Source organism: Erythrolamprus reginae, chromosome 3 (genome assembly GCF_031021105.1).
Source record: "Erythrolamprus reginae isolate rEryReg1 chromosome 3, rEryReg1.hap1, whole genome shotgun sequence".
In the NCBI taxonomy this organism is placed as follows: Eukaryota; Metazoa; Chordata; class Lepidosauria; order Squamata; family Dipsadidae; genus Erythrolamprus; species Erythrolamprus reginae.
Genome location: NC_091952.1, coordinates 30,410,757 through 30,438,732, shown reverse-complemented (window position 1 = coordinate 30,438,732; position 27,976 = coordinate 30,410,757). Strand labels below are relative to the sequence as shown.

Below are 27,976 nucleotides of genomic sequence, written 5' to 3'. Positions count from 1 at the left end.
TTTTTTTCTCATGGCCACACAACAATTCTTTGAGCTGTTGTCAGATAGATTCTACAAACTCTGAAGATTAGCTTTAAGATACTTTATTGCAAGAGATTCAAGAAACATTTTTACTTGTGTCCAGATTAAAACAAGTACTCAAAGTAAATATTTCATTTTATTAGATCCAATATTTATACCAAAGGGCAATTTGTTCTGACACAAAGTTTTACATGATACAATTTGCTTTTCAGTTCCTTTTTAAAATGTAGACTATAATGTACCTTGGTTTTATACCATTTATGAAGAACTGGTGATGTTTCCAGGAAAACTGAACAGTATAGTATATGTTATCATGTTATAAAGTACAATTTTATTCCATGTAGAAATACAAATTTCAATATTTTGCTCACAAAGAAATATAAGTTTAAATCATTTTAGACCAATAGAAAAATCAGTTCATAGACATCACCGATACATTAATTACATCAATTGCATATAATCTAATACAATCGGTATTATTAGGGTCCCAAAGTAACATAGCAATTCCATCATATTGAATGTAGCCATAATTTTATCAAGTGATTGTGATAACATAAAAAAGAGAAATTACAAACTGATAATTTTTTTATTTTAAAATCATTTTACACTTTCCTGATTGTGTAGAGTGAAACTAGAACTGTTTGAAAGACATACACAAATCTAGTACATCGATAACCAGGTATTCTTTTTGCTATACTATCCTCACAACCACATGTGTGCTAGTTAATACAACCATCACAGAAGCAAACTTTAGGCAAAATACTGGTCAGTAGAAACAATGCAAAAAGAGCTACCAGATATACAGACAGGCTCGGTTCCACATTCACTACTGCATTTATCAAGCGCTAAGTAAAAATGCACAATTTGTTCAGCTAGTAGAGGGAAATTTTGAAGTCAGTGCATGATTTTTTTTTCCAGCAAACAATTGAACACACGGATGGACTCTATAAGCCAAGTGGAATGTCACAAGTAGAGGAAGGATATTGAAAAGACCAATAAGGGAAACAGTCTAATCTTTCACTGCATTATTCATGCAACTACTGTTAATTCCAATCTTTACCTGGACAAATTTGATATAATTCAACACTATGATCTATATTTCTATGAAAGTTAAGGAAAATGTTATATATGAGCCTGATATTTGTTTTGAATCAGAAGTGGCAAAAACTATAGCAGCAATAGGCCATATGCATCTAAGTTAGACCTGTCGTCCAGTATATTTTACTTTCTACCATTACCAGAAATTAAACCCAATTAGACTGAATTTCTAATTTAAATTACATCAGGAGAAACATCAGAAAGAGTTCAGAGTTCTTTGTACCAAGAACCCCAATATTTAAAAATGCAGGTTTCTTTTCCAGAAGGAATTAATGTTTAACTTTTTAAAACTGGAAAAAAATGATTTCATGCAACTATTCTACAGCTAATAAAGCCATAAAAGTAGAATCCAAATTGTATTAATCCACTAGCCTATAAAATAAATGTATAATTCATTACTGACCAAAATGAAGTTGCCAGTGGCAAGAGCAATGGACTATCTGCCCAGAGGCAGGGCCACATTTTCCCGCCACCATTAAATATTTGCTAGTTAGATTTTCATTTCCACTTGGCTTTAAACGAAATTTAAGAAAAAAATTAAAATCTCATGAGCATTTGGCTAAAAAGCAGTTTGTCCAGCATCATTATTGAAAAACAAAAGAAAAAAAAACACAAGAAATGTCAGAATGAACATGCCTATTCAATTCACAGAAGTGAGCTTCTGAACTGGAATACCACACAGTAGATTGTTCCCCTTCCATGTTGCAGTATCACAATATAATCTCTATAATTTTCTATACAACTTTACAGCAGAATTGTACTTCAGCAACTTTGATACCAGATTATTATCCTTCCAAGGAATTACATGATTCGCATCTATTCTTTCATCATCTGAGTTTTGTAAAGTCAACTGCAATCGCAAAACCCATAATCACAGTGTTCAGTTAAAAAAATATAAACACGGTAATCATAACTGCAAGTGTTCATAATAGGAAAGGTTCAGAATGCCATTGTTCAACTGATTTCCATTTGACATACACAGAACACCAACCAATTTTTTTTTTACCCCACAGACAGTTTGCTACGTTGAGGTTGTGAAGTCGATGTACTATTCTTTTTGCTTGCCGCACAAAGGAATATAATGTGTAGGATACAGTGACATTGAACACAGAGTGAAGCACGACAGACTTAGTTTTCACCTTCTCCAGCTTCCCCTTCATCTCCCTGATTTTCTGATGTCCATAGCTGCAGGAATATGCAATAATGTTTATGTTAAAAATATGCAGTTAATTTCACTGGTTTAGAAAGCAGATACTGGGCAGTCTATTTTATATTGATTTGGCTTCAGCACTGAAGAGAAATAGTTAATGAAGAATTAAAGACTAGACTAGAGAATATAGGCAGTTAAATAAATGAGTATGTAATGTTTATCAATAGAAAACAGAGATATGTTATCAAACTGGAAAAGGCATTTATTAAGTTTTCTAATATGTATGTGCTTGCTGTATAAAGTTTTATGTTAACTCTTATAGTAGGGGCCAATGGCCCTTGATCCATGTCTTGTTGGGAACTGGGCCGCACAAGTGTAGGGTCAGTGTGCAAACCTGCATTTGCACAAGCAGCATGCATGAAACCATCATCTCCCCACCACCACCGCAGTTGCCACTGGTCTGTAGAGCCAGAAAGGTTGGGAACCACTGCCTTGTAGTATTTTTATAGTTAAACAATTTAGTATAAATAATAATATTTAGAAACAATTGAAGATATGAAGTTCCATAGAAATTAACTGGCATGGCCACTTTTTCTCGATACTTACAGTAAGATTATCTCTAAGTAGCTGCATAATCAGGGTGCTATCTTTGTAAGATTCTTCATTCAGTGTATCCAGTTCAGCTATTGCTTCATCAAATGCCTAAACAAATTCAAAGTGGTGCAAATTGTTATGAACATACTTTAATATGGCCTACAAAGCACTTTATACCAATGGGCTTGGCTATCCAAGGGAGCACTTCTTTCTTACTTCTGCCTTTCTAGAAGATCTAACTCATTAGGCACACTATGCATCCCCGGGATGTAAAAAACCCCACCTTCTCTGCTGCAGCACTCTCTCTGAAATAGAACTGCTCATTCCCAGTTCAGACAGCCTTAAGCGTGTAAGTTTAAACAATCAGAAAGCTCTTCCCTCCCACCCCCAAGGCTCTGGAGTAGGTCAGGGCATGCCCTTCTGACCTGCACTGCCTGCTTTGGTTAAATATATCTGTCCCTCAATTACAATAGCTAAAAACAAAACAAACATTAAAAGTATCTGTTTTCAATCCATGTGTTTAGAATTAGTGTTGAGTTGGGTATAAATCTAAATTGTAGATTATGTAACTGAATCTAAATTAAAGCCATACCTTGCTTTTTCCCTCTAACATTGGAATGCTATGGAATTCAAAAGTATGCACATTTTAAGTTATTATCTAGAGACTATTTCCAATATCCAGATAACTATTTTAGCTTAACAAGATTTCATTAAACACATTAGAGGATAATAATTCTCAAATATTAACTTAACCTAAATTTATGTTCCCCTTAATGGGCCCTTCCTATTGTTCCCCATTCACTAGTTTTCAATAAAAATTAAGTCCTTACTGTCTTTGCCAAACTACAGGCTTTCTCAGGTGAGTTTAATATTTCATAGTAGAACACAGAGAAATTAAGTGCCAGACCAAGCCGAATAGGATGTGTTGGCTGCATCTCCTTCTTGCTGATTTCAAACGCTTCTTGATATGCCTGTTGAGAATTTCCTACTGTTGCTATGAAGAAAGATAAGTATATTTTTAATTCTTCGTCATATGAGCAATCAAGTAAGAAACAAATAATGAAGATCTTGAGCAATCAAACTGAATGTTCTTTCACCATTATTTTAGTACATTATTTTAGTTTGTTATATTTTCAGTACATTCAAAAATAAATGTTCCTGGGAAAGAGCACTTAAGATTCCCATCCAAATATTAGCCAGGTCCAACTTGCTTAACTGCTAAGCTTGGATATGTTCAGCCAGGTGTTATCACCTGCTCATTTAACAGATGCAAAATACACAGCCAAGTTGATATTTTATTATAAAATTGGGGTACAAATTAAAAACAACAGTAGCGCTACTTTCATTTAAAAACTCCACAGGTACTGGGAGGCAGCCTGAAATTATAGGCCTGGAGGCCACCACCAGAGAAGGGGAGGAGGGATTCCCTTGGGGTTGGAGCCTCACCTTTTGGCCCCACCTCTGCAGGCATGCCCTAAATCTCAGCTGGAATTGGCTGCTGCTGACAATAAATACTCTGCTTTCTTCTCATTTGACCACTACAGGTGACTTATAACTGTTTGTTTAGAAACCATTCAAAGTTACAACAGCACTGGAAAAAGTGACTTATGACTGGCCCTCACACACATTTATTTATTTTATTTATTATTTATTATTGGGATTTGTATGCCGCCCCTCTCCGAAAACTCGGGGCGGCTCACAACAAGTGAAAAGACAATCCAATACATGATCCAATTAATTAAAATATTATAAATTTAAGAAAAACCCCTATACTAACATACACACACACAAGCATACCATATATAAATTCAACGTGCCCAGGGGAAGATGTTTAGTTTCCCCATGCCTGACGGCAAAGGTGGGTTTTGAGGAGTTTACGGAAGGCAGGAAGAGTAGGGGCAGTTCTGATCTCCGGGGGGAGTTGGTTCCAGAGAGCCGGTGCCGCCACAGAGAAGGCTCTCCCCCTGGGGCCCGCCAAGCGACATTGTTTAGTTGACGGGACCCGGAGGAGGCCCACTCTGTGGGACCTAATCGGTCGCTGGGATTCGTGCGGCGGAAGGCGGTCTCGGAGATATTCTGGTCCAGTGCCATGAAGGGCTTTAAAGGTCATAACCAACACTTTGAATTGTGACCGGAAACTGATCGGCAGCCAATGCAGACTGCGGAGTGATGGTGAAACATGGGCATACCTGGGTAAGCCCATGACTGCTCTCGCAGCTGCATTCTGCACGATCTGAAGTTTCCGAACACTTTTCAGAGGTAGCCCCATGTAGAGAGCATTACAGTAGTCGAACCTCGAGGTGATGAGGGCATGAGTGACTGTGAGCAATGAGTCCCGGTGCAGGTAGGGCCGCAACTGGTGCACCAGGCGAACCTGGGCAAACGCCCCCCTCGCCACAGCTGAAAGATGGTTCTCTAATGTGAGCTGTGGATCGAGGAGGACGCCCAAGTTGCGGACCCTCTCTGAGGGGGTCAGTAATTCCCCCCCCAGGGTAATGGACGGACAGATGGGATTGTCCTTGGGAGGCAAAACCCACAGCCACTCCGTCTTATCCGGGTTGAGCTTGAGTCTGTTGACACCCATCCAGGCCCCAACAGCCTCCAGGCACCGGCACATCACTTCCACCGCTTCGTTGACTGGGCATATAGCTGTTACAGCATCTCTGCAGTCAAGTAATCAAAATTGAGGCATTTACAAAGGTTGGAGCATTCCTGGATGATGTGATTACCATTTGCAAGCTTCCCAGACAGCCTCCAACAAAGCAAAATCAATGAGGGAAGCTAGATTGGCTTAGCAATCACAGTGATTTGCTTAACAATTGTGGCAAAATGAAATAAAATAAAATATGACACACTTAACAAATCTCTTCCTTATCAATGGAATTTCTGGTCCCAATTGTAATTGTAAGTCCAGAACTATTTGCACTTTCATTGCACAGAGCTGCAGCAGAGTTGCCATTTGTGACACCAATCTTTCTGTAGGGCTTTAACCATGAGAACTATAAAGCCTGTGCCTATTCCTTGGATTACTTTACTACTTTGGCCTTGAGCTGTTCAGAACCAGGACATATAGGCAGAGGGCAAGCATGTGTGCTTCATTTGTGTGACTGGTGGAGAGACATGCCAGCCTCCCACACAAATGGAGATGTGCATGCACGCTTGCCCCCTACTGACGTGAAACCATCTTCTCTCCCTGTGCCAGTCCGCAAAGTCAGAAAGGTTGGGGAACTCTGGTTCAAGAAACTGTTATTCTTCAAATAGAATTAATGGGGCTTGTATTGATGCGTTAAAACACATTGCAAAGCACATCACAGGGCTGAAGCCTTCATTAAATAAAGTCTTGCAGCAATTTCTATTTTATGGCAAAATTATTTGTTCTAATAGGCAGCAAAGGAACAGTGACTTTAGGATTAGAAACTAGTTTAGGAGACCTATCCGTGGGGATTCAATGTTCTGAGAAAGAGATAATGAAGATTTTGGTTTGGAGAGAGAAAGCAAAGCATAAACTCATGACAAGGGATTAAAAGGTTTGCTCAATTTTAAAATCCGAGGACTTGAAGTCTGAATTAATATGCCCTCAACAAATTATTACAATATGGTCTGGGAATTTAAAAATTCCCAATTTAGTCATCACAAAATTTTAAAATCTATTTTTAAAAAATACTGTATTAAGGTAAAAGTGTCAAGCAACATGAGAATAACTTTAGATTTGATTTTACACATGCAAAATTGTAAAGGATTTTTAAAATGGGAAAATAGAATATCTACAGACTGTATAGTGTTTGTAAACACTTACAATGGCAACTGGGACTAGAATTTCTGTCAGTAAGTCAGTGATGGCGAACCCATGGCACACGGAGCCATATCGGCTGGCACGCGAGCCATTATCCTAGCTCAGCTTCAATGTGCATGTGCGTGCCGGCCAGCTGATTTTCGAGTCGCCTGGAGACCCTGGAAGGGTTCCGGAGAGTCTCCAGGGGGATGGCATTTTTGCCTCTGGAGTCTGGTGAGGGTGAAAAATGGGCCTAACCGGCCCACCAGAGTTTAGGGAATGGGCTGCTTCAGGCCTCCAGAGGGAGGGGACATTTTCGCATCCCCAGGCATTGAATAATAGGTGTGGGCACTTGCACACGTGCTTTCGGCACCCGAAGGTAAAACGTTCACCATCACTGCACTGAGTGATATGTTCATAAAATGCCACTCATTTTGCTTAGTGAAAGTAATCACTGCACCACCACTTGCTGTCATTAATTGAATCTTGCAGTTGTTAGGTGAGGCAAGGAAACTTCCTGCTGTCTTCCCACAATCAAAGTCAATGGGGAAGCCATCAAGAAGCCACAAGCCCCAGGCCCACGATCAGGTAAGATGACTGGTGCCAGGTAGGGAAAGGACCAAGTGGTAGGTATACGGGGAAGGGTTGAGGATGTGCAAGAGGCACTGTGTGGATCAGGAAGGATGAATAAGGTACCATGTAGGTCAAGTGCAGATGTGCTGGGAGAAACGTACATGGATAGGCGAGACTCACCCCAGTGACTTGCAATCTTCTCTACTGACTTCTCCTCTGATCTTCCGGGGAAGCTGGCAGAGAAGGTGGCAAATGGAGATTGTGTGATTGTGGGGTGCTTGGCAACTGATTGCAAAGGCAAACAGGTTGTCAAGTATCCAGATCATGATCACATGACTGCAGGGGATGTTAGGATGGCTGGAGGTCCAAGAATCAGTCATAACCACCATTCATTCAATGTTGTCGTAACTTCAAACAGTTGTTGAACTTGGCAAGGACCACCTATAGTGGCCCAACAGGTCCTTTCACAATGATATAAAAAAATGGGTGGAGGAAGATGAAGGAAATTAACCTAAGTTTCTGTCTATCTTTAGCTGGGATATCTGGAACATCCCAGTCCATTTTTTGCACTATAAGACACACCAGACCATAAGACGCACCATTAGCTTTAGAGGAGGAAAACAAGGGGAAAAAATCTTCTTCTGCCTCCCAGCATCCATCCGGATAGCATCCTTGCAGCAAACAAAGAGCCTGGTCAGCTTCAGCACGTTATCGCAGCCCCAGCATGTGGCTCGTCAGGGCCCTGCTCCGTTGTGCCCACCACCAGTCAACTGAGCTGAGCTGCTGCCGCCAGTGGGGAATGCTGGAGCTGATTGGCTGTTCCAGGACGACAATCAATTGCCAATCACCTGTGAAGGCTCCAGCGTTCCCCGGTGGCGGCGAGCAGCAGCAATGGTGACAAGCAGTGAATGCCGCTGCCGCACCAAACCTTCCTAAAACCCACTGCAATATTCGCTCTATAAGACAGACAGACATTTCCACCCATTTTTTTTTTGGGGGGGGGGAGGAGTACGTCTTATAGTGGAAAAAATATGGTATACAGCAATTATCAACAACTTAGTGAAAAGAACATCCCCACACATTAAACTAACATATGCACAGCCCACTTCATTCCAAGATTTTAAGGTACATGAAAAATTAGGTGTCTATAAATACGTACAGCAAACACATTTCATTCCATACATCTGTGCCTTTACAGGGTTAAGATATGGAGTACAAGAACAACAAGTGACTCATGCTTTCTGCTTCCCACGCATTTTTTAACATTTGAACATTTGAGGTAGAAAAGAAGTAGAACATTCACATTTTCTCTTGTGATCAAATCTCAACTCTCCTTGCACTGGGAGCACTTGTTAGCTTGAAGGACATATGCAATGAAAGTCACTTCTTCCCTGTGTTTTGACAATCCTAAGTCAATTTGTAAATAGAAATGTTGGAACAAACCTTTAAAATGTTATCAATAGTTCCTGTAGAACAGTGGTTCCCAACCTTTCTAAAGCTGTGATCCCTTAATACAATTCCTGATGTTATGGTGACCCCCAACTATAAATCTAGTGCCAATTATCCCAACAGAGCTTTAAGCTGATTGGCAGGAAGTTCAGAGGGACACCCCCATTGTAATCATCTGATTGGTCAGATTGTAAAAATATGTTCCAAGGTGCCAGAATAGAAGCTTTAGTTCCTAACACCATGGGAAATTTGTCTTTTCCCATGGTCTTAGGCGACCCCTGTGAAACAGTTGTTTGACCCCCAAAGGGTCCCGACCCCCAGGTTGAGAACCACTGCTGTAGAACATCACCCTACTATATAAGATATGTCACTTACTTTGCTTGTTATCACCAGACGCTACCTCTGAAAGGTATCTGTAGTAATCGCCTTTCATTTTCAAATAGAAGACTTTACTTTCTGGTTGTGTGGCATTAACAATAAGGTACTTATCTAAGAGTTCCTGAAAAACAAATGAGCCATACAATTAAGAACGCTATTTCTTCAATTTATCATTATTTATTGAGATGAATTTTAATTAAAAAAATTCTGATGTTTTGTTTGTTAAAGGATGACCAATAATGTCCTCAACACAAGCTAGACCTATGCAAAGTAAATATACTCACCAAATAAAAATAGACACTCAATTCCTGTTGATTAATGAATAGATATATATAGACAAAACTTCACCCTCCAGAAAATAATGAGCAAACATATCTAACAAAGGCAAATAATTAGTGAGCATAATCAATGCAACTTTAACTACTTTGAGACTAATGGTTCAAAATTCAAGGTTAATAAGAGGATAGACAGCCATATAACAGTTTCATCTATCTGCTAGTAACATTTAGACTGAGTAACCTATCACACAGCAAGCACAACTAGCAGTTTTTACTGATTTATCAGAAATGGAATATACCGTATTTTTCAGTTTATAAGACGCATCCTTCTACTTCCAAAAAGTGCATCAAAAACTGGGTGCATCTTACACATCGAAGTCACCACTTGTGAGCAGCTCTGGCAGCATCTGGGCGGAGCAGAGCAACTCGCCCGTTCACGTCCAGCAGCTTCAGCCGACCCCGGCTGCTGCCCCTCGCTGCTCCCGCATCTCAAGCTGTCCAGGACTCCTAGGGTGATCGGTAAGTTGGGAAAGAAGGAATTGGCTTCTATCTCTTGGGGTGGGTGGGTGGAGGGGGGAAGGAAAGTGGGATGGCTGACTCAGTAGAGAGGGCGGAGAGAGGAGAGCAAATGCTTTGTCAGCCAGCTTTTACTGGCATTTTTTCCTGTTACCTTATCAGCGAGCCCTCCTCTCAGCAGCAGTAAAATACATGCACATATTACTGAGAAGCTTCTGTCTCTGTTGCTGTGCTAGGCAGCCCGCCCCTTAGCAGCAATAAAATACAGGCACTTTAAAATGATTACGGAGAAGCTTCCGTCTCTGTTGCTGTGCTAGCGAGCCCTCCCTCAGCAGCAGTAAAATACAGTACATGCACATTTAAATATTTAGATTACTGAGAAGCTTCCCTCTCTGTTGCTGTGCTAGCCAGCCAGCCCCTTAGCACGAGTAAAATACATGCACATTTAAATATACTGCTCAAAAAAATAAAGGGAATACTCAAATAACATATCCTAGATCTGAATGAATGAAATATTCTCATTGAATATTTCATTTGCACAACTATTCCATTTGCACAAAGCATGTGGAATTGATTGTCAATCAGTGTTGCTTCTTAAGTGGAAGTTTGATTTCACAGAAGTTTGATTTACTTGGAGTTATATTGTTGTTTAAGTGTTCTCTTTATTTTTTTTAGCAGTGTATTTAGATTACTGAGAAGCTGCTGTCTTTGTTGTTGTGCTAGTGAGCCTTCCCTTCAGCAGCAGTAAAATACATATACATTTAAATATTTAGATTACTGAGAAGCTGCCACAGTTGCTGCCTGAAGTGAGCCCTTCCCACCACTGCTGCCCTTCCTGCACAAAGCCTGCTCCCAGACTGCCTGAGGAGCTGTCACCTCAGTTGCTACCCTAGGGAGAGCCAACTAACAGGGTACTGTCACTATCTCCCCCTTTGATCTTCCTTTCCTGAATCTCCAGTGATAATCTTTATGGCTCTTTGTAAATAGAGCTGGGAAGTTCAAAGAGCAAAGTGGTCACAGTTAGAGGAGGACTAGCTTAGAATGGGAGTTGAAGTCCACAAGTCTTAAAGTTGAATGTATGAACATGGTTTCAGCTAAAGTGTTTATAAAGGAAACATTAGAATAGAATAGAATAGAATTCTTTATTGGCCAAGTGTGATGTTACTAGACCATTTGGCTCAGAATACTTTTTTTCTTGTTTTCCTCCTCCAAAATCTAGGTGCGTCTTATATTCCGGCGTGTCTTATACACCAAAAAATACGGCAAGTAAAATGAAATTCATGTAAATGTACAACGACAGGTTACTCTTCCCATTCATTTTGCTAACCAGCCCAACTTGCTTTCAGAGCCGTTAGCTAAGGTTCCTAAATGTTCACTCTTTAGAGCAGTGTTTCTCAACCGTGGCAGTTTGAAGATGTATGGACTTCAACTCCCAGAATTCACTGATGGCTGGAGAATTCTGGGAATTGAAGTCCACACATCTTCAAACTGCCAAGCTTGAGAAACTGTGCTTCAGAAGGAAAATAAAATATAAACAAGGGCAAAACTGCATATTAGCAATATTTCCTTTGAGAAATTATCTGGATAGGAGATCTCCCATTCCTCCTATAGAAAAAGGACATTTACAGCAAATCCATTGTTCTATTTGCCCACAACAGAAGAAGGTATCCAACACTGGAGCAAATGAAAATAATCTTAAATAGTAAGGCCTAGCTAATGGGAGGAACTATTCTTTGCAGGATTGTTTAGCAAAAGGAGACTTCAAAAGAAGTATAAATATTTAACTTTCAGTAGTCACAGTTGCAAATTATCTGTCATGGAGTTATACATGTGTGCAGTGAATAGACCAAAAATCAGCAAATAATAATGCACCACAAAAATATAAAATCACAATATAAAGAAGTTCTAGGATCAAACCCTATGATATACAATAAAATAAAAATGTGTATATTTAATATTATTTTAATAGCTTCATAAGGTCTAAGTAAAATAAGCACTTTGGCGCTTTAAAAATAATTTTGCAAACAATGTACAGTGTGTGGTACTACATACTGGTAGCCATCTTGCACATATCTCCTAGAGGTATATTAAAAGTAATAAAGTTGATAGCACTCCATCTAGAGAATTGACCCTCTCTGAAACATGACTGGACTCCATAGATAGGGTAAATAGCATAACACAGCAGGGTTAATGGCATGGAAACTCTGTAACCAAAGGCTGTTTGTTTGAAAGACATACAGAGGTCATCAATGAGTCTGAATTCAAAGGTTCTGGTCTGGTAGTCTTTTACAGCTACAGAACATCCATTTTGTTGGTCCATGCTTTTTCTAACAGTGACTCAATCTGCAGTAAATAGGCGTTGATTGCTTACCTGAACGCCTCTTCTCGTACGGTGAGCGGGTACAGCAGTCACATGGGTTGCTCATGTCCAATCCGGTGGAACTGAGCCTAGTATTAAAAAAGCTTGCCGGATCCGCCCCTTCCCCAGAATTCGCGAATCCATAGACTAGGCTCAGTTGTGAAGCTCTGTAGTGTTCAACTCTCATTGTTAGAGGAAGAAAGATATAGAAAGGTAAAGAAGACACATACAAGGGCGGGAAGTGACTGCTGTACCCGCTCACCGTACGAGAAGAGGCGTTCAGGTAAGCAATCAACGCCTATTCTCCGTACTGAAGGAGCGGGTCCAGCAGTCACATGGGACATACCCAATAGATGGTCCCTAGGGAGGGATTAGCTTGCTATCGTGTGAGATAACGGATTGGAGTACCCTTCTGCCGAAGGCAGCGTCCGCTGAAGCGTAAGAATCAATCTTGTAGTGCCTGATGAAGGAATTTGGCGAGGCCCAAGTGGCTGCTTTGCAGACCTCCTCCAACGGGGCTTGAGTCGCCCAAGCGGCCGAGGTGGCTGCGCTCCTGGTGGAATGCGCTGTGATGTTCCTTGGAACTGAGAGGGAGGCCGACTCATAGGCCTTAGATATAGTCCCTCTGATCCAACGGCCTATTACTGTTGAAGACACTTTGGCCCCCATGACTCTGGGATGATAGGCTACAAAAAGTGCTTCTGACCTCCGAAAGGGTCCTGTGCGTTGGATATAGACTCTCAGCGCTCTGGTGAGATCCAGGGTGTGCCATCTAATTGCCAAGGGATGGTCTCGTTGGAGGCAGAAGGAAGGTAGGACAATATCCTGAGATCTGTGGAACATGGAACTGACCTTGGGTAAGAAGGTGGGGTCCAGTCGCAAGACTACCTTGTCCTGATGGAATTGGCAAAGGTCCTGCCTGATTGAGAGGGCAGCCAGCTCCGAAATGCGTCGAGCAGAGGTAATAGCCACCAGGAATGCTACCTTAAAGGATAGGTACCTGAGGGACGCCGATTTTAGGGGTTCGTATGGTGCCTGCGTGAGGGAATGGAGAACCCGTGGCAAATCCCATGATGGGTACCTGTGGACCTTGGAAGGTCTGAGGTTGGCTATGCCCTTGAGGAATTCCTGAACTTCAGGGAAGGATCGGAGAGGCTGTCTGCGGGGACCTCCTAGGACAGATGAAATGGCTGCCAGATGACGCCGGAGGGTGCTGGTGGAAAGTCCTTTATGGAAGCCTTGCATAAGGAAGGAAATTATTCTGTGTATGGGGATGCACAGAGGGGAGAGACCTTCCTGTAGACACCACTGGTGAAACTTGGACCACGTGTGGTCGTAGATTCGATTGGTCGAACCCCTTCTGGCCTTTAAGATGACCTCCACTGAATCGGGGTCATGACCACGCAGCTCTAAATCTCTCCTGATAACAGCCAGGCGGTGAGGTGAAACCACTCCGGGTCTGGATGGAAGGAGGCCCCCTGCCGCAGCATATCCCCCGAAACGGGGAGTCGCCAAGGGTCCTGGACGGACAGCTGTTGGAGATCCGCGAACCAGGGCCGGCGGGGCCAGTGAGGGGCGATTAGGATTACTCGGGCCCTCTCGGTGAGGACCTTGTGAATCACGTCCGGGAGGATTGGAATTGGAGGAAATGCGTAGAGTAGGCCTGGAGGCCATGGACTCCGGAGGGCATTGATTGCTTCCGCTCCCGGGGATGGAAATCTGGAATAGAAGCGAGGGAGTTGGGCGTTCGCATTGGTCGCGAAGAGATCCAGAATTGGTAGGCCGAATCTGAGGGTGATTTGATGGAACAGGTCTTGATGGAGGTTCCACTCTCCTGGGTCTATCGTTGCCCGGGATAGCCAATCCGCCTGGACGTTGAGACTCCCCGAGATGTGATCGGCTAGGAGCGACTGGAGATGTTTTTCCGCCCAAAGGCCCAGCTTGAGGGCCTCCCTCATGAGAGCCTTGGATCTCGTGCCCCCCTGTCTGCAAATGTGGCTTTTCGTGGCAATGTTGTCGGTGAGAATGAGAACGTGCCGGTTGGGAATGCGAGGAGAGAAATGCTTCAGAGCCAGGGAAACGGCTCTTAACTCTAGCCAATTGATTGGCCTGGAAGCTTCCTCCGGGGACCACGTGCCCTGGGCTATCATCCCCTGGGCGTGGGCGCCCCATCCCGATAGACTGGCATCTGTGGTGATGACAAATTGATCCGGGCACCTGAACGGGGATCCTCTGTCCATGGCCGGAGACTTCCACCACTTGAAGGATCTGCGAACACTCAGTGGGATGACAATGCGTCGATTTGAGTTGCTGTGCCCTGATCTCTGAAAAGGTAACAGGAGCCACTGGAGTTCCCTAGCATGAAGGCGAGCCCAGGGAATGATGCCTATGCATGACACCATCTTCCCCAAAAGGGAAGATAGAGTGACTATGGAAACTGAAGAATTCGATAAAATGTTAGAAATTAACTCCACTATACTGAGTTTTCTCTCGGGAGAGAGAAAAACCTGGGAGGATTCTGAATCAATAATGGATCCCAGGTGAGAAATGGATGTGGAGGGTTGGAGGTGGCTCTTATCAAAGTTGATGGAAAATCCATGGTCCTGAAGGACTGACATGGTGACAGAAAGGTCTGTTTTCACTTTCTCTAGGGAGTTCCCATGAATTAAAATATCATCAAGATAACATAAAATGTGGATGGGAAACGCCCTGATATAGGCCGCCAGGGACCCCAAGAGCTTTGTAAAGACCCGAGGGGCCGAGGAAAGGCCAAATGGCATCGCCCTATACTGGAAATGCCTGCCTTGAAAGGAAAAACGTAAAAATTTTCTGTGGCATTTGGCTATAGGAATGTGAAGGTAGGCCTCAGTGAGGTCTAAGGAGACCATGAAATCTCCCGAGTGAATGGCGGCCAAAATAGAAGACAAGGAGTGCATCTTAAACTTCCTATATTTGATGAATAAATTTAGTTTCTTTAAATCCAAAATAGCTCTCCAACCTCCGGAGGACTTTGGAACCATAAATAGGATGGAGTAAAAACCTAGGCCCTTCTGACCGGAAGGGACCGGTTGAATGGCTCTGATGGACAATAGATGAGAAATGGCCTCCTCCATACGGTTACAATCTGAGGATGACCTGGGAGAAGGGCAGGAAATAAAACGTTTAGGGGGAGGAGAAATAAATTCTAAAAGAAGGCCTGTTTGAACAGTGTCAATGACCCAAGGGTCCTTGGAGGTGAGACGCCAATTAGAGACGAAATGAGCTAGGCGACCCCCTATGGGGATAGAGGTAGGATTACCATCTAGGTTTTTTTGAAGCCCTGTTAGAGGAAGCTCCCCTTTGGAAGCGAAAACCTCTGCCCCTGGAGTTCCTACCTTGGGAACGAAAGCGGGGGGAATACTGACCTGGAGATCTCTGGTAGGAAGCCGCTTGATCTTGCTGGCGCCCTGGGCGACGAAAGGACTGCGTTTTGGTAGCCTTTTTTGTGGTTGGACCCAAAACTTTCTTCTTGTCCGTGGTTTCCGTGAGGAGTGGATCCAGAAGATCACCGAAGAGAAGGTCGCGCTTTAAGGGACCCTGGGATAACTGCCACTTTTGGCGAACTCCCGCTTGCCAAGGGCGAATCCATAGGAGTCTTCTTGCCGTAGTAGAAGCTGCAATAGACTTAGCAGAAAATCTAGTAGATTGCAAGGTGGCATCAGCCACGTACTGGGCAGCTGCAAAAACCTTGTTGAAGTCTTGTTGACCTCTCAAGTCATCGGGAGGAATATGCTGTTGAAGTTGGCGAAGCCACAGCAGCATGGCTCTGGAGAAAAAGGAAGCCGCTGCAGAGCTTTTAGTGGCCCAGGAATCAGCGGTGAATCCTCTTTTGAGCATTTGCTCAATGCGCTTGTCCTCTGGGCGGAGGACTTCCTCCGCCTCGCCCGGCACAGCCGCTGCCGAGTGAAGAATCTTGACAGGTTCATCCGGTTTGGGAAAGGATAGAAGCTCTTCATAGGAAGAGGAAAGTTTGTACAACTTTCTGTCCTTGGTGGAGGGATTAAGGCCAGAGGCTGGAAATTCCCACTGTTTGAGTAAAGCATCTTTAAACAACTTAGGCATAGGAATTACCTCGTTATCCTCCTGTTCCTCTGTGAAGTAAGGTAAATTCTCCTCCGGGGGATCAGTGGAAGTGGAGGCTTGTTTCTCCTGGGCCGCTAATCCCGTAGAAATTCTAGCTTTGAGGAGGAGAGATTTGAATAATTGAGAAGGAAAAATAGTAATAGGAGGAGGAACCTTTATTTGGGATTCCTCATCATCTGATAGGCCTTGAAAGGCATCCTCATCATCCTCTATATCCTCATATTCATCCTGGGAGGAATCTGAATCATCCTGAATAGGAGCTCTGACCGCTGGGGGAGAACCCAAGGGGCGGGAGGAGCGAGAAGGAGGAAGAGGTAAGGGAAGCTCATTGATGGTGGAGAGTTTGACATCAATGGCTTTGGACAACACAGCAAAAATAGACTGGAACTCAGGAGGTAAACTGGAAATGTCAGCAGAAATGGCAGAAGAATCCCTAAAGGCCTGGGAGGATCCTGGCTGGGGGGAATCTTCAATAATATCTGGTTCCTCTGGACCTATGCCCCATAGGTTAGGTTGGGGTCTGTCTAGGTTTGGCTCATCCAGAGATAACACAGGGACCCCAGAAGGAGGCAGACTAGAAGCCTCTGGGGGGTCTTGACTACTGATTACTTGGGCCTGCACTTTCAAACGTTTTGCTGATTTGTCATGGATTTTTTGTAGGGCTAGGTCCCTTCTCTTCTCGGCCCTGGTGACCTTGGTCGAGGGGCGGGCCCCTGGAGAAGAGGAGGAAGAGGCCTGGGGGATACTAGTAATCTCATCGCCTGTAGGCCTGGCCTCTCTGGGACCTTTAGTTGTGCCTCTCTTGGGAAAAGTAGCCATAGTCTGACAATTAACAGAAGACAAGGCTGAGCCAATAACTGAATAATAAGGAGAAGAATTTCAAGGACTTCCCAAGAGGAATGGATCCTGCTTCGAGGCCTCGAAGCTGCTGAAACTTGAGGACAATCTGGGCAAACCCAGAGTTCGTGCCCCCAAACCCAGCGGGGCCAGCCTCCCTAAACTTTATAATTAAGTAAACCAAGGCACTCTGGTTGGAGGCTTAGCCGGTGGAGAATTTAGCCTGGGACCCCCAAGGCCCGCTCCGGGATCCACGCGGTGGACTGAGGCCTACACGGCTGGCAGGGGGCCAACACGAGAGGCCTAGATTTAAAAAGGGCGCGAAGGCCTTCGCGCCGAAAAAGATCGCTGCGTAAAATTTCTTAAAGGGGAAGCGATCGACTAAGTCCAGGAGACTAGAAGGCGTCTCACTCCGCAGGAGGTATTTCTTAAGCCCTTAAATATTTTTGTATACAATAAATAATCAATAATTCAATAGGTAAATACTTGCACCAGGACCTCCAGGCCAAAGGATTAGAAGAATCCACAAGCGGCCGCAGGAATCGTAACCGGCAAAACCGCCGGGGGAAAACGAAACCGCAACTTCTCCCAAGGAAAAAAGCCTAGCCGCTTTTTTTCTTTTAAACGGCTGGCGCAATTAGTGCAAGTAAATAAGTAAAGACAATAAATCTTACTACTTTTTGAAGGAAAAGATCGAAGGGAAGGTGTTAGAATGTTGAACGAGCTATCACAATACAACCGCAGGATATGCGAACTGAGCGAATTCTGGGGAAGGGGCGGATCCGGCAAGCTTTTTTAATACTAGGCTCAGTTCCACCGGATTGGACATGAGCAACCCATGTGACTGCTGGACCCGCTCCTTCAGTACGGAGAATGATGGAAGCTAAGACATAACATTTGACACTATGTGGTAATCCAGCAAGAAGGATGGAGGACACTCTTGGGGACATGACCTTTAGTTTTGAAAATCAACATATGAAGGTAATGGCTATTGACAGGATTTTTCAACAAGAAACGGCCCTGAAGCTTTAGAATTGGAATACAGTATATATTATCTGTTCTTTAAGCTAGAGAATCTTTTTGGGATCATAACCTTTTCAGAAGTTTACAAGGCTAGACCATTAATATCTTACCTAGGGGGCCCCAAACTTGGCAGCTGTAAGACTTGTGGACTTCAACTCCCAGAATCTGGGAGTTAAAGTCCACAAATCTTAAAGTTGCCAAGTTTGAAGACCTCTCATCTTAGCTAATATCCACTTTTAGCTAATATGACTTATATATGATAGCATGAAGTACAGCAGTGTTTCATAAAATATTGTCTGAGGACCCCCAGGAGTCTCCCAAGCGCTTCTCAAAGGTCCACAAATTCAAAATTTATCAGACATTGAAGGTACGTCTGGTTTAATGAAAAGGAGGATTAAGAGTGACATGATAGCAGTGTTCCAATATCTAAGGAGATGCTGCAAAGAAGGAGTCAATCTACAAAGCATCTGAAGACAGGAAGCAATAGATGGAAACTAATCAAGGAGAAAGGCAACCTAGAATTAAGGAGAAATTTCCTGATAGAACAATAAATCAGTGGAACAACTTGCCTCCAAGTTGTGGGTGCTCCAACACTGGAGGTGTTTAAGAAGAGACTGGATAACTATTTGAAATAGTAGTCTTCTGCTTGAGCACGTGGTTGGTACTAGAAGACCTCGAAGGTCCCTTCCAACTCTGTTATTCTCTTATGTTTCCCAAATTTTTTTAAATACACTCATTTTTGGTTCATTGTTTTATGAAAAGTATTTTTACGGCATGAATTAGAGGTACTTGAGGGATTCAAAGACTGGCTTCCCACAGAGAAGAAATGTTTGTGGAATTTCTTAATTAGGTAAAGTCAATTTTCTAGTTGTATCTAAAATAGGATGCTCTTTTTCATTTGTCATATTGTATTTCCTATTACCTAATGAAAGAGAGAGCACAGAACCCACAATAATCATCACACAGGGACAGAAAGTAATGTCATAATGCCAGAGTTTTCTCCAGCAGTTTGTTTTTTCTCCATTTGCAAGAAGTTATGAATGGGTAACTGACCAGGATGAGGGCATTAAGTGGATGAAGCAAACAAAATTACCAGAGGGAAATATGGGTCATTTTAAGCCATTCTGAATAGTTATCTGCCAAATATCAAGTGGAAATCTTTGAAGATTTTATTAACTGTATATAGGTATGTGTTTTTAATTGTATATATGTGCCTAAGTTGCACTTATATAAGTTGCATATGTGCATTACAAGTAAGCCTTAAAGGATTTTTTTAGTAAACTAATTACAATATTTTCTTTATATGCTGGACTGTCCTATATCGAACAAGGAATAAACCTTATACTGCCGACCTAGCTCTACAAGTATTTTTTTAGAACTATACTTTAGAAGTGCTTGAATGCAGATTGCTTCTAGATTCTTACCAGAACATCATTGCATATGTCCTGCAATTCAGCTTCAATCTTCTCACGATATTCTCTTCCCATCTGCTGTTTTTTCTCGTTCCGTTCTGTCTTCTGTTCAATGCTGGAAATGACACGCCAAGAAGAACGACGAGCACCAACCACATTTTTGTAGGCAACAGATAGTAGGTTCCTCTCTTCGTTGGATAGCTCATGACCTTGCTCAGTGACAGCCTTCATGGCAGCAGCCATATCATCATAGCGTTCTGCCTGCTCAGCCAACTTGGCCTTCTGTACAAGCTCACTTTTATCCATCGTTATTCCTAAAGAGTAGGAAAAATCTAAGTAGCATGTAATGTATATTTCATATTCATGTCCCTCAGATCTATTGAAAAAAATATTTTAATAATAAAAGTAATATATATTTTAGGTCTGAGCCAAAAAATGAAAAGTTTGCTCTTCAATAGTGTGGAAATTACACTGAGAGGGGAGTTTCCCAGAAAAGAAATAAAATTACAACAGACACCTACTACCAAGCCTGAAAAATGAGAATAAAAGCGTCCATTAGATTTTAGATTTAATTGGATTTATATGCCGGCCCTCTCCGAGGACTCATTAAATCATGGATAAAGGATAAAAAAGGACCGGATTTGAAACTGTCACCTCATACTGACAGACAACAGTCAAGAGCTTAAAATAATTTAATCCTAGTGTGCAATAAAAATCTATAGACAAAAGGGAACCAGACAAATAAGGATTTTGTTTAAAAAAATATTGCGTAGTAGACCATCAATTTCTCTAATCATTACTTTTACACCCCATACTTATTTTATCATAATCACATTTCCAAGAATTTTATTTTGCTTCCAATTATTTGCTAGGATAATCAGATCCAGCACTATTGTTAAAAGAAAAGATTAGTGCCAGCTTGCTGTGAATTGGAATCTAACTAGGTTTTAAAAAAACAGAGTACAGTACAAGATAACTGAAAAACAAACCTAATTAATAGCAGATACTCTACAATGACAGAATGGCATGCTTTCTTTCTGTAACTGAGTAACCTTATGGATTCAACTTTATATGCAAGTGATGGAAATACAGAACAGGAAGAAAAGCTGCCTGGATTTGTGTCCTAAGTATTAAAAGAAAATCAGAACCAGACTGAAATGCAGAAAGCCTTATATTATTCATATCCACTGTGATCTATCCTTCTTTGTTCCAATTTTATATTAGATGCTATAGGAACAGGAAGTTTAAAAGGTATGTGTATATGCACAGACTATCAAAGCATTGCATTTTAAGTTTGAAGATGGTATTAAAGGTTGTTTTTCTGTTCTACAATTAATGCAACAGCATGGGAGTAATCATACTATATAAATAAGATGAATTAAAGAATAAAGAAACGCCCACTTATTTATTTAGTCAAACACGTATCAGATAACAGGTGTAAGTACATGGACATGAGCATATGAAATAAGTACAAATAAATGGGGACAGTAGGACAGGGGCAGTAGGCATGCTGGTAACTCTCATTCTTAAGCATTTCCTAAATCTCTGCAAATACTTAAAAACCATTTCTATGCATCTGTTATAACTACAAATAAAAAAGACACAAAGATGGATATTGTTCTTAATACAATAATTTTTAGTTGCAAAAAGATAACTTTTAAATTTTTGTTTTGACAAATAGTGGAGCTCAGCAATTTTTGACACAGAGTTCAATCTGAATCATAGACAAAATTATTGTAGCTTCAAATCAATCACAATGTATGTATGTATGTATGTATGTATGTATGTATGTATGTATGTATTTGATTTCTATGCCGACCCTCTCCGAAGACTCGGGGTGGGGTTTTAAACTCTTATTAACTCCAGATATTTAATTGTCTCATTCTTTGTACCTGAAAAATAATTTGTTGTCCCTTTCTCCGTTTCCTGAAGTCACTCTGCAGTTAGAGGATACTCCACTTAGACTACATGTAGCAAATCTACTCAGCTAAATAATGCATGTAGTCTTTTATGATTAAATATTGCTCACTTGAACAAACCTCCTCTGAAATAATCCAAAAATACATATAACGTCTAATCCAACTTTTTGTCCCTCAATTTGTCATATAACTTGAATATCAAAGAATGAATGGAAGAAACAACTCCTCAGAAACTAGGTCAATTAAAAGACTATCTTAACATTAATTTCACTTGCATCTATATATGCAGCCCATGAAAAATGTGGCACTCAAAAATTTAATTAGGGAAGCCAAACTGGAAATACTATAACAGTCAATCATAGATATAGCAGGTCATCAAAATTTGGAGATATCTCATAACATAATGCAATGTATTTGCTATCTATTTTAGAGAAAAAATGGAAGCTAATAGATATCCAAATTGTCCTTTCTGCTCAATTGGGAGTACAGAACCAAAATACTATGTTTCTGGAAATAGGAATTTCAGAAGGTTAAAGCTTGCTACACACTAAAAATAGTTAAGGCAGTTAAGGCTGATCATTTGCCTTACATTAAAGAAAATAAAGATAAATGGATTGTTCACAAGCATGGTTCTTTATGTCTATGGATATTTTCAGTCATCCAGGTCATGATTGTTCCAAAGGTGCTTTTTCAAAAGGCAACTGGACTTACGTTTTTCCTTGAAGATGTTTTGCTTCTCATCCAACAAGCTTGTTCAGTTTCTACAAGGAAAAACAAGTCCAGTTGCCCGTTGTAAAAGTAGCTTTGGGACATGGCTCTTTATATCTTATTCCAGGATAATTATTTTGCTTCTGATTTATATAGTGCATTAAATCAACCACAGAAGCAAAAAAAATAAACCATTCTATTATTAATGACAATTCCATATTTTCAAAATGGCAAATTTGAGATATTATTAGGTTTTATAGTTATTGGTTGCTTAATGATTAAATTTGTGCCACTCTTCTTCAGGCAAAAAGTATGATTAGGTGGTACCAACAATCCCTGGCAAAAGGATATGAATGACCAGACACAATGTTGTTTGATGAAAAGGAATGAACTTAGATGAGATTTTAAAAAATGCTTCATTTCATGTTTTATAGGACTTCTTACACTTATTAATTATTAAACTTTATATTTTACTGTGATAATAGGTCTATGCCTAATATATTTATAACAGAATTTGTTTCTTCAAAATTTATCTTTTCTTTTATGTACATTGAAAGCATGGGCACCAAGACAAATTCCTTCACACTTGGATTGGACAAAGTCCAATCACACTTGGCTTATATATTGACTGATTGATCTCATCTTTAGGCTGCCCTTTTCCTGAGATTCAGGGCAGCTTACAACAAAGGTAATATAAACATGTTAGAAATCTAAAATTAAAGAAATCTAAAACAATAAAATTTTACTGCATTCTTCAATTCCCTAAATTTGTTGTAAGAGTCTGGAGACAATACATTCCTTCAAAAGATGTAAGTTTTTTCATTAAGAAGAGACTTGGGGTTAAATAAGTAAAGGGACAGTTTGAAAAATGGGAAAGTATTTGGAAAGAACTCTGAACAATGACTCAAAACTTTGGTATTGCTGCTGATTATAGGAGCCTTTGAAGATAAGTTAAGAGTTTCAACTGTAAAAATACACACTGCTCAAAAAAATAAAGGGAACACTTAAACAACACAATATAACTCCAAATAAATCAAACTTGTATGAAATCAATCTGTCCACTTAGGAAGCAACACTGATCGACAATCAATTTCACATGCTATTGTGCACATTCAGCTTTGTACAGAACAAAGTATTCAATGAGAATATTTCATTCATTCTAAGATGTGTTATTTGAGTGTTCCCTTTATTTTTCTGAGCAGTATATTTTGTGGTATTTTATTGGTTGGGTTCACACAATTTATTAAGCCACTATATAATTTAATGCTTGATTTTGAATTATTATACTACTGCATTATATATTAAACAGCTTATGTTAGAAACTAAATTGGAACTAAATTAAGGTCATTATATCCAACAACTAGATCAATATAAAAATTCAAATTAAGCACTCCAGACAATACTCTCTAAACCTTATCTACATAAATGGTTCCACAATTCTTTGAAAATGTTATTTTACCAAACCTCTTAGAATTTTGTCTGATTAAAATTGCATAGAAATACAGTATAGTAAAATGGGAAGGGGGGGGGCCTCTACACATTTAAAGTTGTTTTAATTATTGGTAATTAGATCCCTGTTTATTTTTAGATATTGAAGAGACTCTAATTTTCTTAAGAACCAAATTCAACCCATAGCAAGATGAGGATCTCTCCAACTGTCAGATATTACCACAGGTGCTAGAAATCAATTATGAATTTTAGGAAATTCATTTGCAACAAACAAGAAAGAAAAAAGGGAGAAGAGAAAGAAAAACTTTAAAAACAAATGACAAATACAATTCCCTTTATAATTCAGGCACACAAACATGCTGATGCAAGATCAACAGCAGCATTGACAGATACTGAAGATTATGTGATGCTCTCCCAACAGGCTGTACCAGCTGGTGGGGAATTTTCAGGGAATGCAACAAGTGTATATCCTTGGGGCCAGTGTATTCCAACAATGAAATACGCCATTTGCTCTTTATGGAAGAGCAGGTTTTCACACATGATGTGTGCCTTGTAATAACCATAAGTTAATTATTAGTTATCATGATAGTTCATCTTACAAAATGGATAGTAATCCACAATATTGTGCTAACTTACAATGCCAGCATCAGCATCAAAACAACCAAGTGTTTCTATATATAGCATATTATGCTAATTGATAGATGCATGAACAAGTTATTAATTTCTCTTGGCAACTGTATGGTAGCAGTTTGACAATGTCTTCTTCCAGGGTGCTTTCTAATCTTTAAGTCTGACCTACACCTCTACTCTAGGATTCTTTGGTAGTCTTCCATCCAGTACTAACCAGGCCCAACCCTCCTTGGTTTCTGAACATAGAAAAGACCAGCTAAGTGCTAGCATCTCCCAAGACGCTCGCGATGGTATGGGCTTTCATTTCAGATTACACAGAGTAAAACGAAGGCTTCCAATGGGGAAATCTTAACTGTGATGATTTCCAAACAAGAACAGAATTCTGGAGTAAGTACAGTACAACCTTTAAAACAAGGCCTCCTCCTCACTAAGATCTGTCATCCCCCACAGCTCCAATTGCTTTATCATTCCAAGTTCCAACCCAGCTGGGAAAAGGCCTCCCCATTTGCTCCCATCCAGGCTGCATTCTACCATGAGCCTTGGTGGCACAGTGGCAAGCTGCTTCTGCTGACTGCAGTTCACCAGTTCAAATCTCACCAGGCTCAAGGTTGACTCAGCCTTCCATCCCTCAGAGGTGGGTAAAATGAGGACCCAGATTGTTGGGGGCGATATGCTGACTCTGTAAAACTGCTTAGAGAGGGCTGTAAAGCACTGTGAAGCGATATATAAGTCTAAGTGCTATTGCTTTTTTCCTAATGGAAATCCTGGCTGGATAACCCAGGCTCTAGGACAGGATGGCGAACCTTTTTTTCCTTGGATGCTGAAAGATTGTGTGCAAGTGTTATTGTACATGCACAAGGAGGTCGAAAACAGTTTTCCCCACCCCCTGGAAGCTGGAAACAGTCTGTTTCCCAACTTCTTCTGGGCCCAGTCCAAAGGCTTCCCTGGAGCAGGGGAAGGGTAAAAATGCCCTCCCCCATCCCCCCAGAGGCTCCCTGGAAGCCAAAAACACCCTCCTCCCAGAGCCTCTGTGCAAGTCAAAAATCAGCTGACCAGCACACACATGCACACTGGAGTTGAGCTAGGGCAGGGGTAGGCAAAGTTGGCTCTTCTATGACATGAGGACTTCAACTCCCAGAATTCCTGAGCTAGCATGATTGACTCAGGAATTCTGGGCCTTGAAGTCCACAAGTCATAGAAGAGCCAACTTTGTCTACCCAAGCTAGGGCAAAGGTTTGCATGGCAGCAGATATGGCTCCGCGTGCCACCTGTGCCATAGATTCACCATCACTGCTCTAGGAATCCCCAAACGTTACAACGCCTGCAACCTAACAACCCCTTCCCACTACACCACTGCAAGATGTCAACTCCATTTCTTCAGAACCCAGAATCTGAAACTCAGATGAAGCTCGGGAATACACGGAGTCTCAATCGGGCCATTTAAAGCCACCGGGTTTTAAGGAAAACGGGATCCTCCTCGTTCCGGGGACAGACAGACACACACACGTACACACACAGACACAAAAGCGAATAGAGCAGCCGACAGAAAGGTTGCGTTCGAAAGGAGAGAGGCCCGCCCTCCAGCTCTCTCCTGCAACCGCAGCGCGGCCTCTCCCAGAAGAACGAAGCCTCCGGTTCGTTACGCACAGGTGAGCACGCCCAGGCCCGGGTTAATGGCAGCGGCAGCAGCAGGTGACTCAGCCAGGGCGTGGCGCTCCCAACCTCCCTAGGTGAGCCCTCCCCGAGAAGCCTCGCTCCAAGCAGAGGAAAAGGAGCCAAAGCAGCGCGCGAAGAGCGGGCGATTCCCTCCCCCTCCCCCATACTCCGCTCCATTAATTTAATTTAATTGACTTCTGTGCCTCCCATTTAAGGCGGGTAGCCGGGCAGTCTCGGAGGAAAGGGGGGTTCGCTTCAACGTCTCGGGAAAAGACACCCCCCCCGTTCCACCGCGGGGTCAAATAGCCAGAACGGAGCAGGCCTCGACTCCACTCACCCCTCTCCCTCCCATCGGCTACATTGGGGAGTGTTGAGAACTCCCCGCCGCCCCTCAGTGGTGGGGGAGGGGAAAGACTTTTTGGCGGGACAGCTCACCTGACGACGTCAAAACGAGGGAAGGGGGAACGTTGGTGCCTCAGAGCAAGAGAGCGCGCGGGCGAAGCGAGCGTTGTCGGCGCGCGCGAGACACCCGCTTCCCTCTTACCACACACTCAACACGCCCTGCGGCTCCTCTGCGGCTAACTTCCGCCGCGGGGATCACGCCTTTTCCGGCGGGGACTACTCCTTCTTCTTCCTCCTCCCCGCCCCTTCGCCTCGTCCGCTGAACGCCCATTGGGCGAAGCGGGCCGCGGAAAGGAGTGGGCCGGGCGCGGCGGGAGAGGCGAGGTGGCTCCGTCGTTAAGGACAACGGCGCGCGGGCACGTGCGGGTCTGCGCTGGGTGGGGTGGAGTTCGGGGGAAGGAGGAAAGGCAGGGGAGGTGGGCTGTTCCAAGTGAAGGGTCCTCTTTGCCGCTGGACAGCCAGGACCTCGGGCGCCGCAGGACTCATTCTTCATTTGCCCCCTCTCGTCCTTACTTTGGTTCGGCCCAGCCCCCCTCCCTCCTTCCTGCCGACCAGATATAGGATTTTCTGAAAGGTGACTAAAGGAGATCCAAAGGGGCGGGAGCGCGGGTGGAGATGTGCGCTCCCCTCTTCTTCCTTTCCCGATGGTAGCTTCTTCCTGGCCGGGTTTGCAGCTGCACCTCGTGGGCGATTCCAAAAGGAACTGAAAGGGGGGGCTGGCAGAGCGAGAATGGAAACCCGCCGGAGCGGCCACTAGAGGGCAGCAAAGGGAGACAGAAAAAACGCCAAGCTCTTGGCGTTCGTCTGGATTTTTGCAACCCAGGATTTTGTGGCTCTAGTATTGATGCCACCTATTCGTTCCCGCTTCCCTGAGGTCCTGTCAACTGATATTGTTTGGTGGACTGGACCTGGAAAAGGCCAATTCTGTGGACCCTTATTGGTCGTAGGGAAATATGAGGTAGAAAGAGGTTCCGTAAGTAGTCTGTCCCTAGGCCATGTAGGGGTTTTAAAGGTGATATCCAACGCCTTGAATTGTGCTCGGAGGCCAACTGGCAATCAATGCAGTCCGTGGAGAGTTGGAGGGATGTGGATGTATCTCGGTACACCCACTATGGCTCATGCGCGATTTTGCTTCCTCCACAGGTGTAGCAGCAAAATCATGCTGGTTCCGCAAGAACTTACGAGCCGCGGCAGTGAGCACAATTTAGCGTTCTGGCTCGTAGCCCACCGCTAAGGATAACTAACAGCCTAGAAAGTAGACTCAGGATTTAGATGATGATAATAATAATAATAATAATAATAATAATAATAATAATAATAATAATAATAATAATAATAATAATAAAAATAAAAATAAAAATAAAAATAAAAATAAAAATAATAATAAAAAATATTAGATTTGTATGCCAGCCCTCTCCGAAGACTCGGGGCAGCTCACAACAACATAAACAGTGTACAAATCCTATTTTTTAAAAAATACAATTTAAAACCCTTGTAATAAAATAATCACATACGGTAATCTAATCAAACCATACACCAACCTTGACAATGGGGGGGGGGGGTCAATTTCCCCATGCCTGGCAGCAAAGCTGAGTTTTTAATGACTTGCGGAAGGTGAGTAGGGTGGGGG

The 27,976-nt window shown here is 42.3% G+C and overlaps 1 protein-coding gene across 3 annotated transcripts; it reads right to left on the bottom strand.

The window, feature by feature from the left end:
• Positions 1 to 67: 67 nt before the first annotated feature.
• YWHAB (tyrosine 3-monooxygenase/tryptophan 5-monooxygenase activation protein beta) lies at positions 68 to 26,857 on the bottom strand. Of its 3 annotated transcripts, none has more exons than XM_070744702.1 (7): positions 26,380 to 26,543; positions 22,213 to 22,262; positions 19,595 to 19,896; positions 9,033 to 9,156; positions 3,694 to 3,857; positions 2,876 to 2,971; positions 68 to 2,304 (listed from the first exon to the last, which is right to left on the bottom strand). In XM_070744702.1, exons 3-7 carry the CDS (start codon positions 19,886 to 19,888, stop codon positions 2,248 to 2,250), a joined length of 735 nt encoding a protein of 244 aa, XP_070600803.1. In that variant the 5' UTR covers positions 19,889 to 19,896; positions 22,213 to 22,262; positions 26,380 to 26,543; the 3' UTR covers positions 68 to 2,247. The 3 variants fall into 3 exon arrangements, with proteins under 3 accessions (XP_070600803.1, XP_070600804.1, XP_070600802.1); XM_070744703.1 differs by lacking the exon at positions 26,380 to 26,543 and adding an exon at positions 22,794 to 22,919 and having other exon boundaries at positions 22,213 to 22,479; XM_070744701.1 differs by lacking the exon at positions 22,213 to 22,262 and having other exon boundaries at positions 26,380 to 26,857.
• Between the last annotated feature and the right edge of the window lie 1,119 nt (positions 26,858 to 27,976).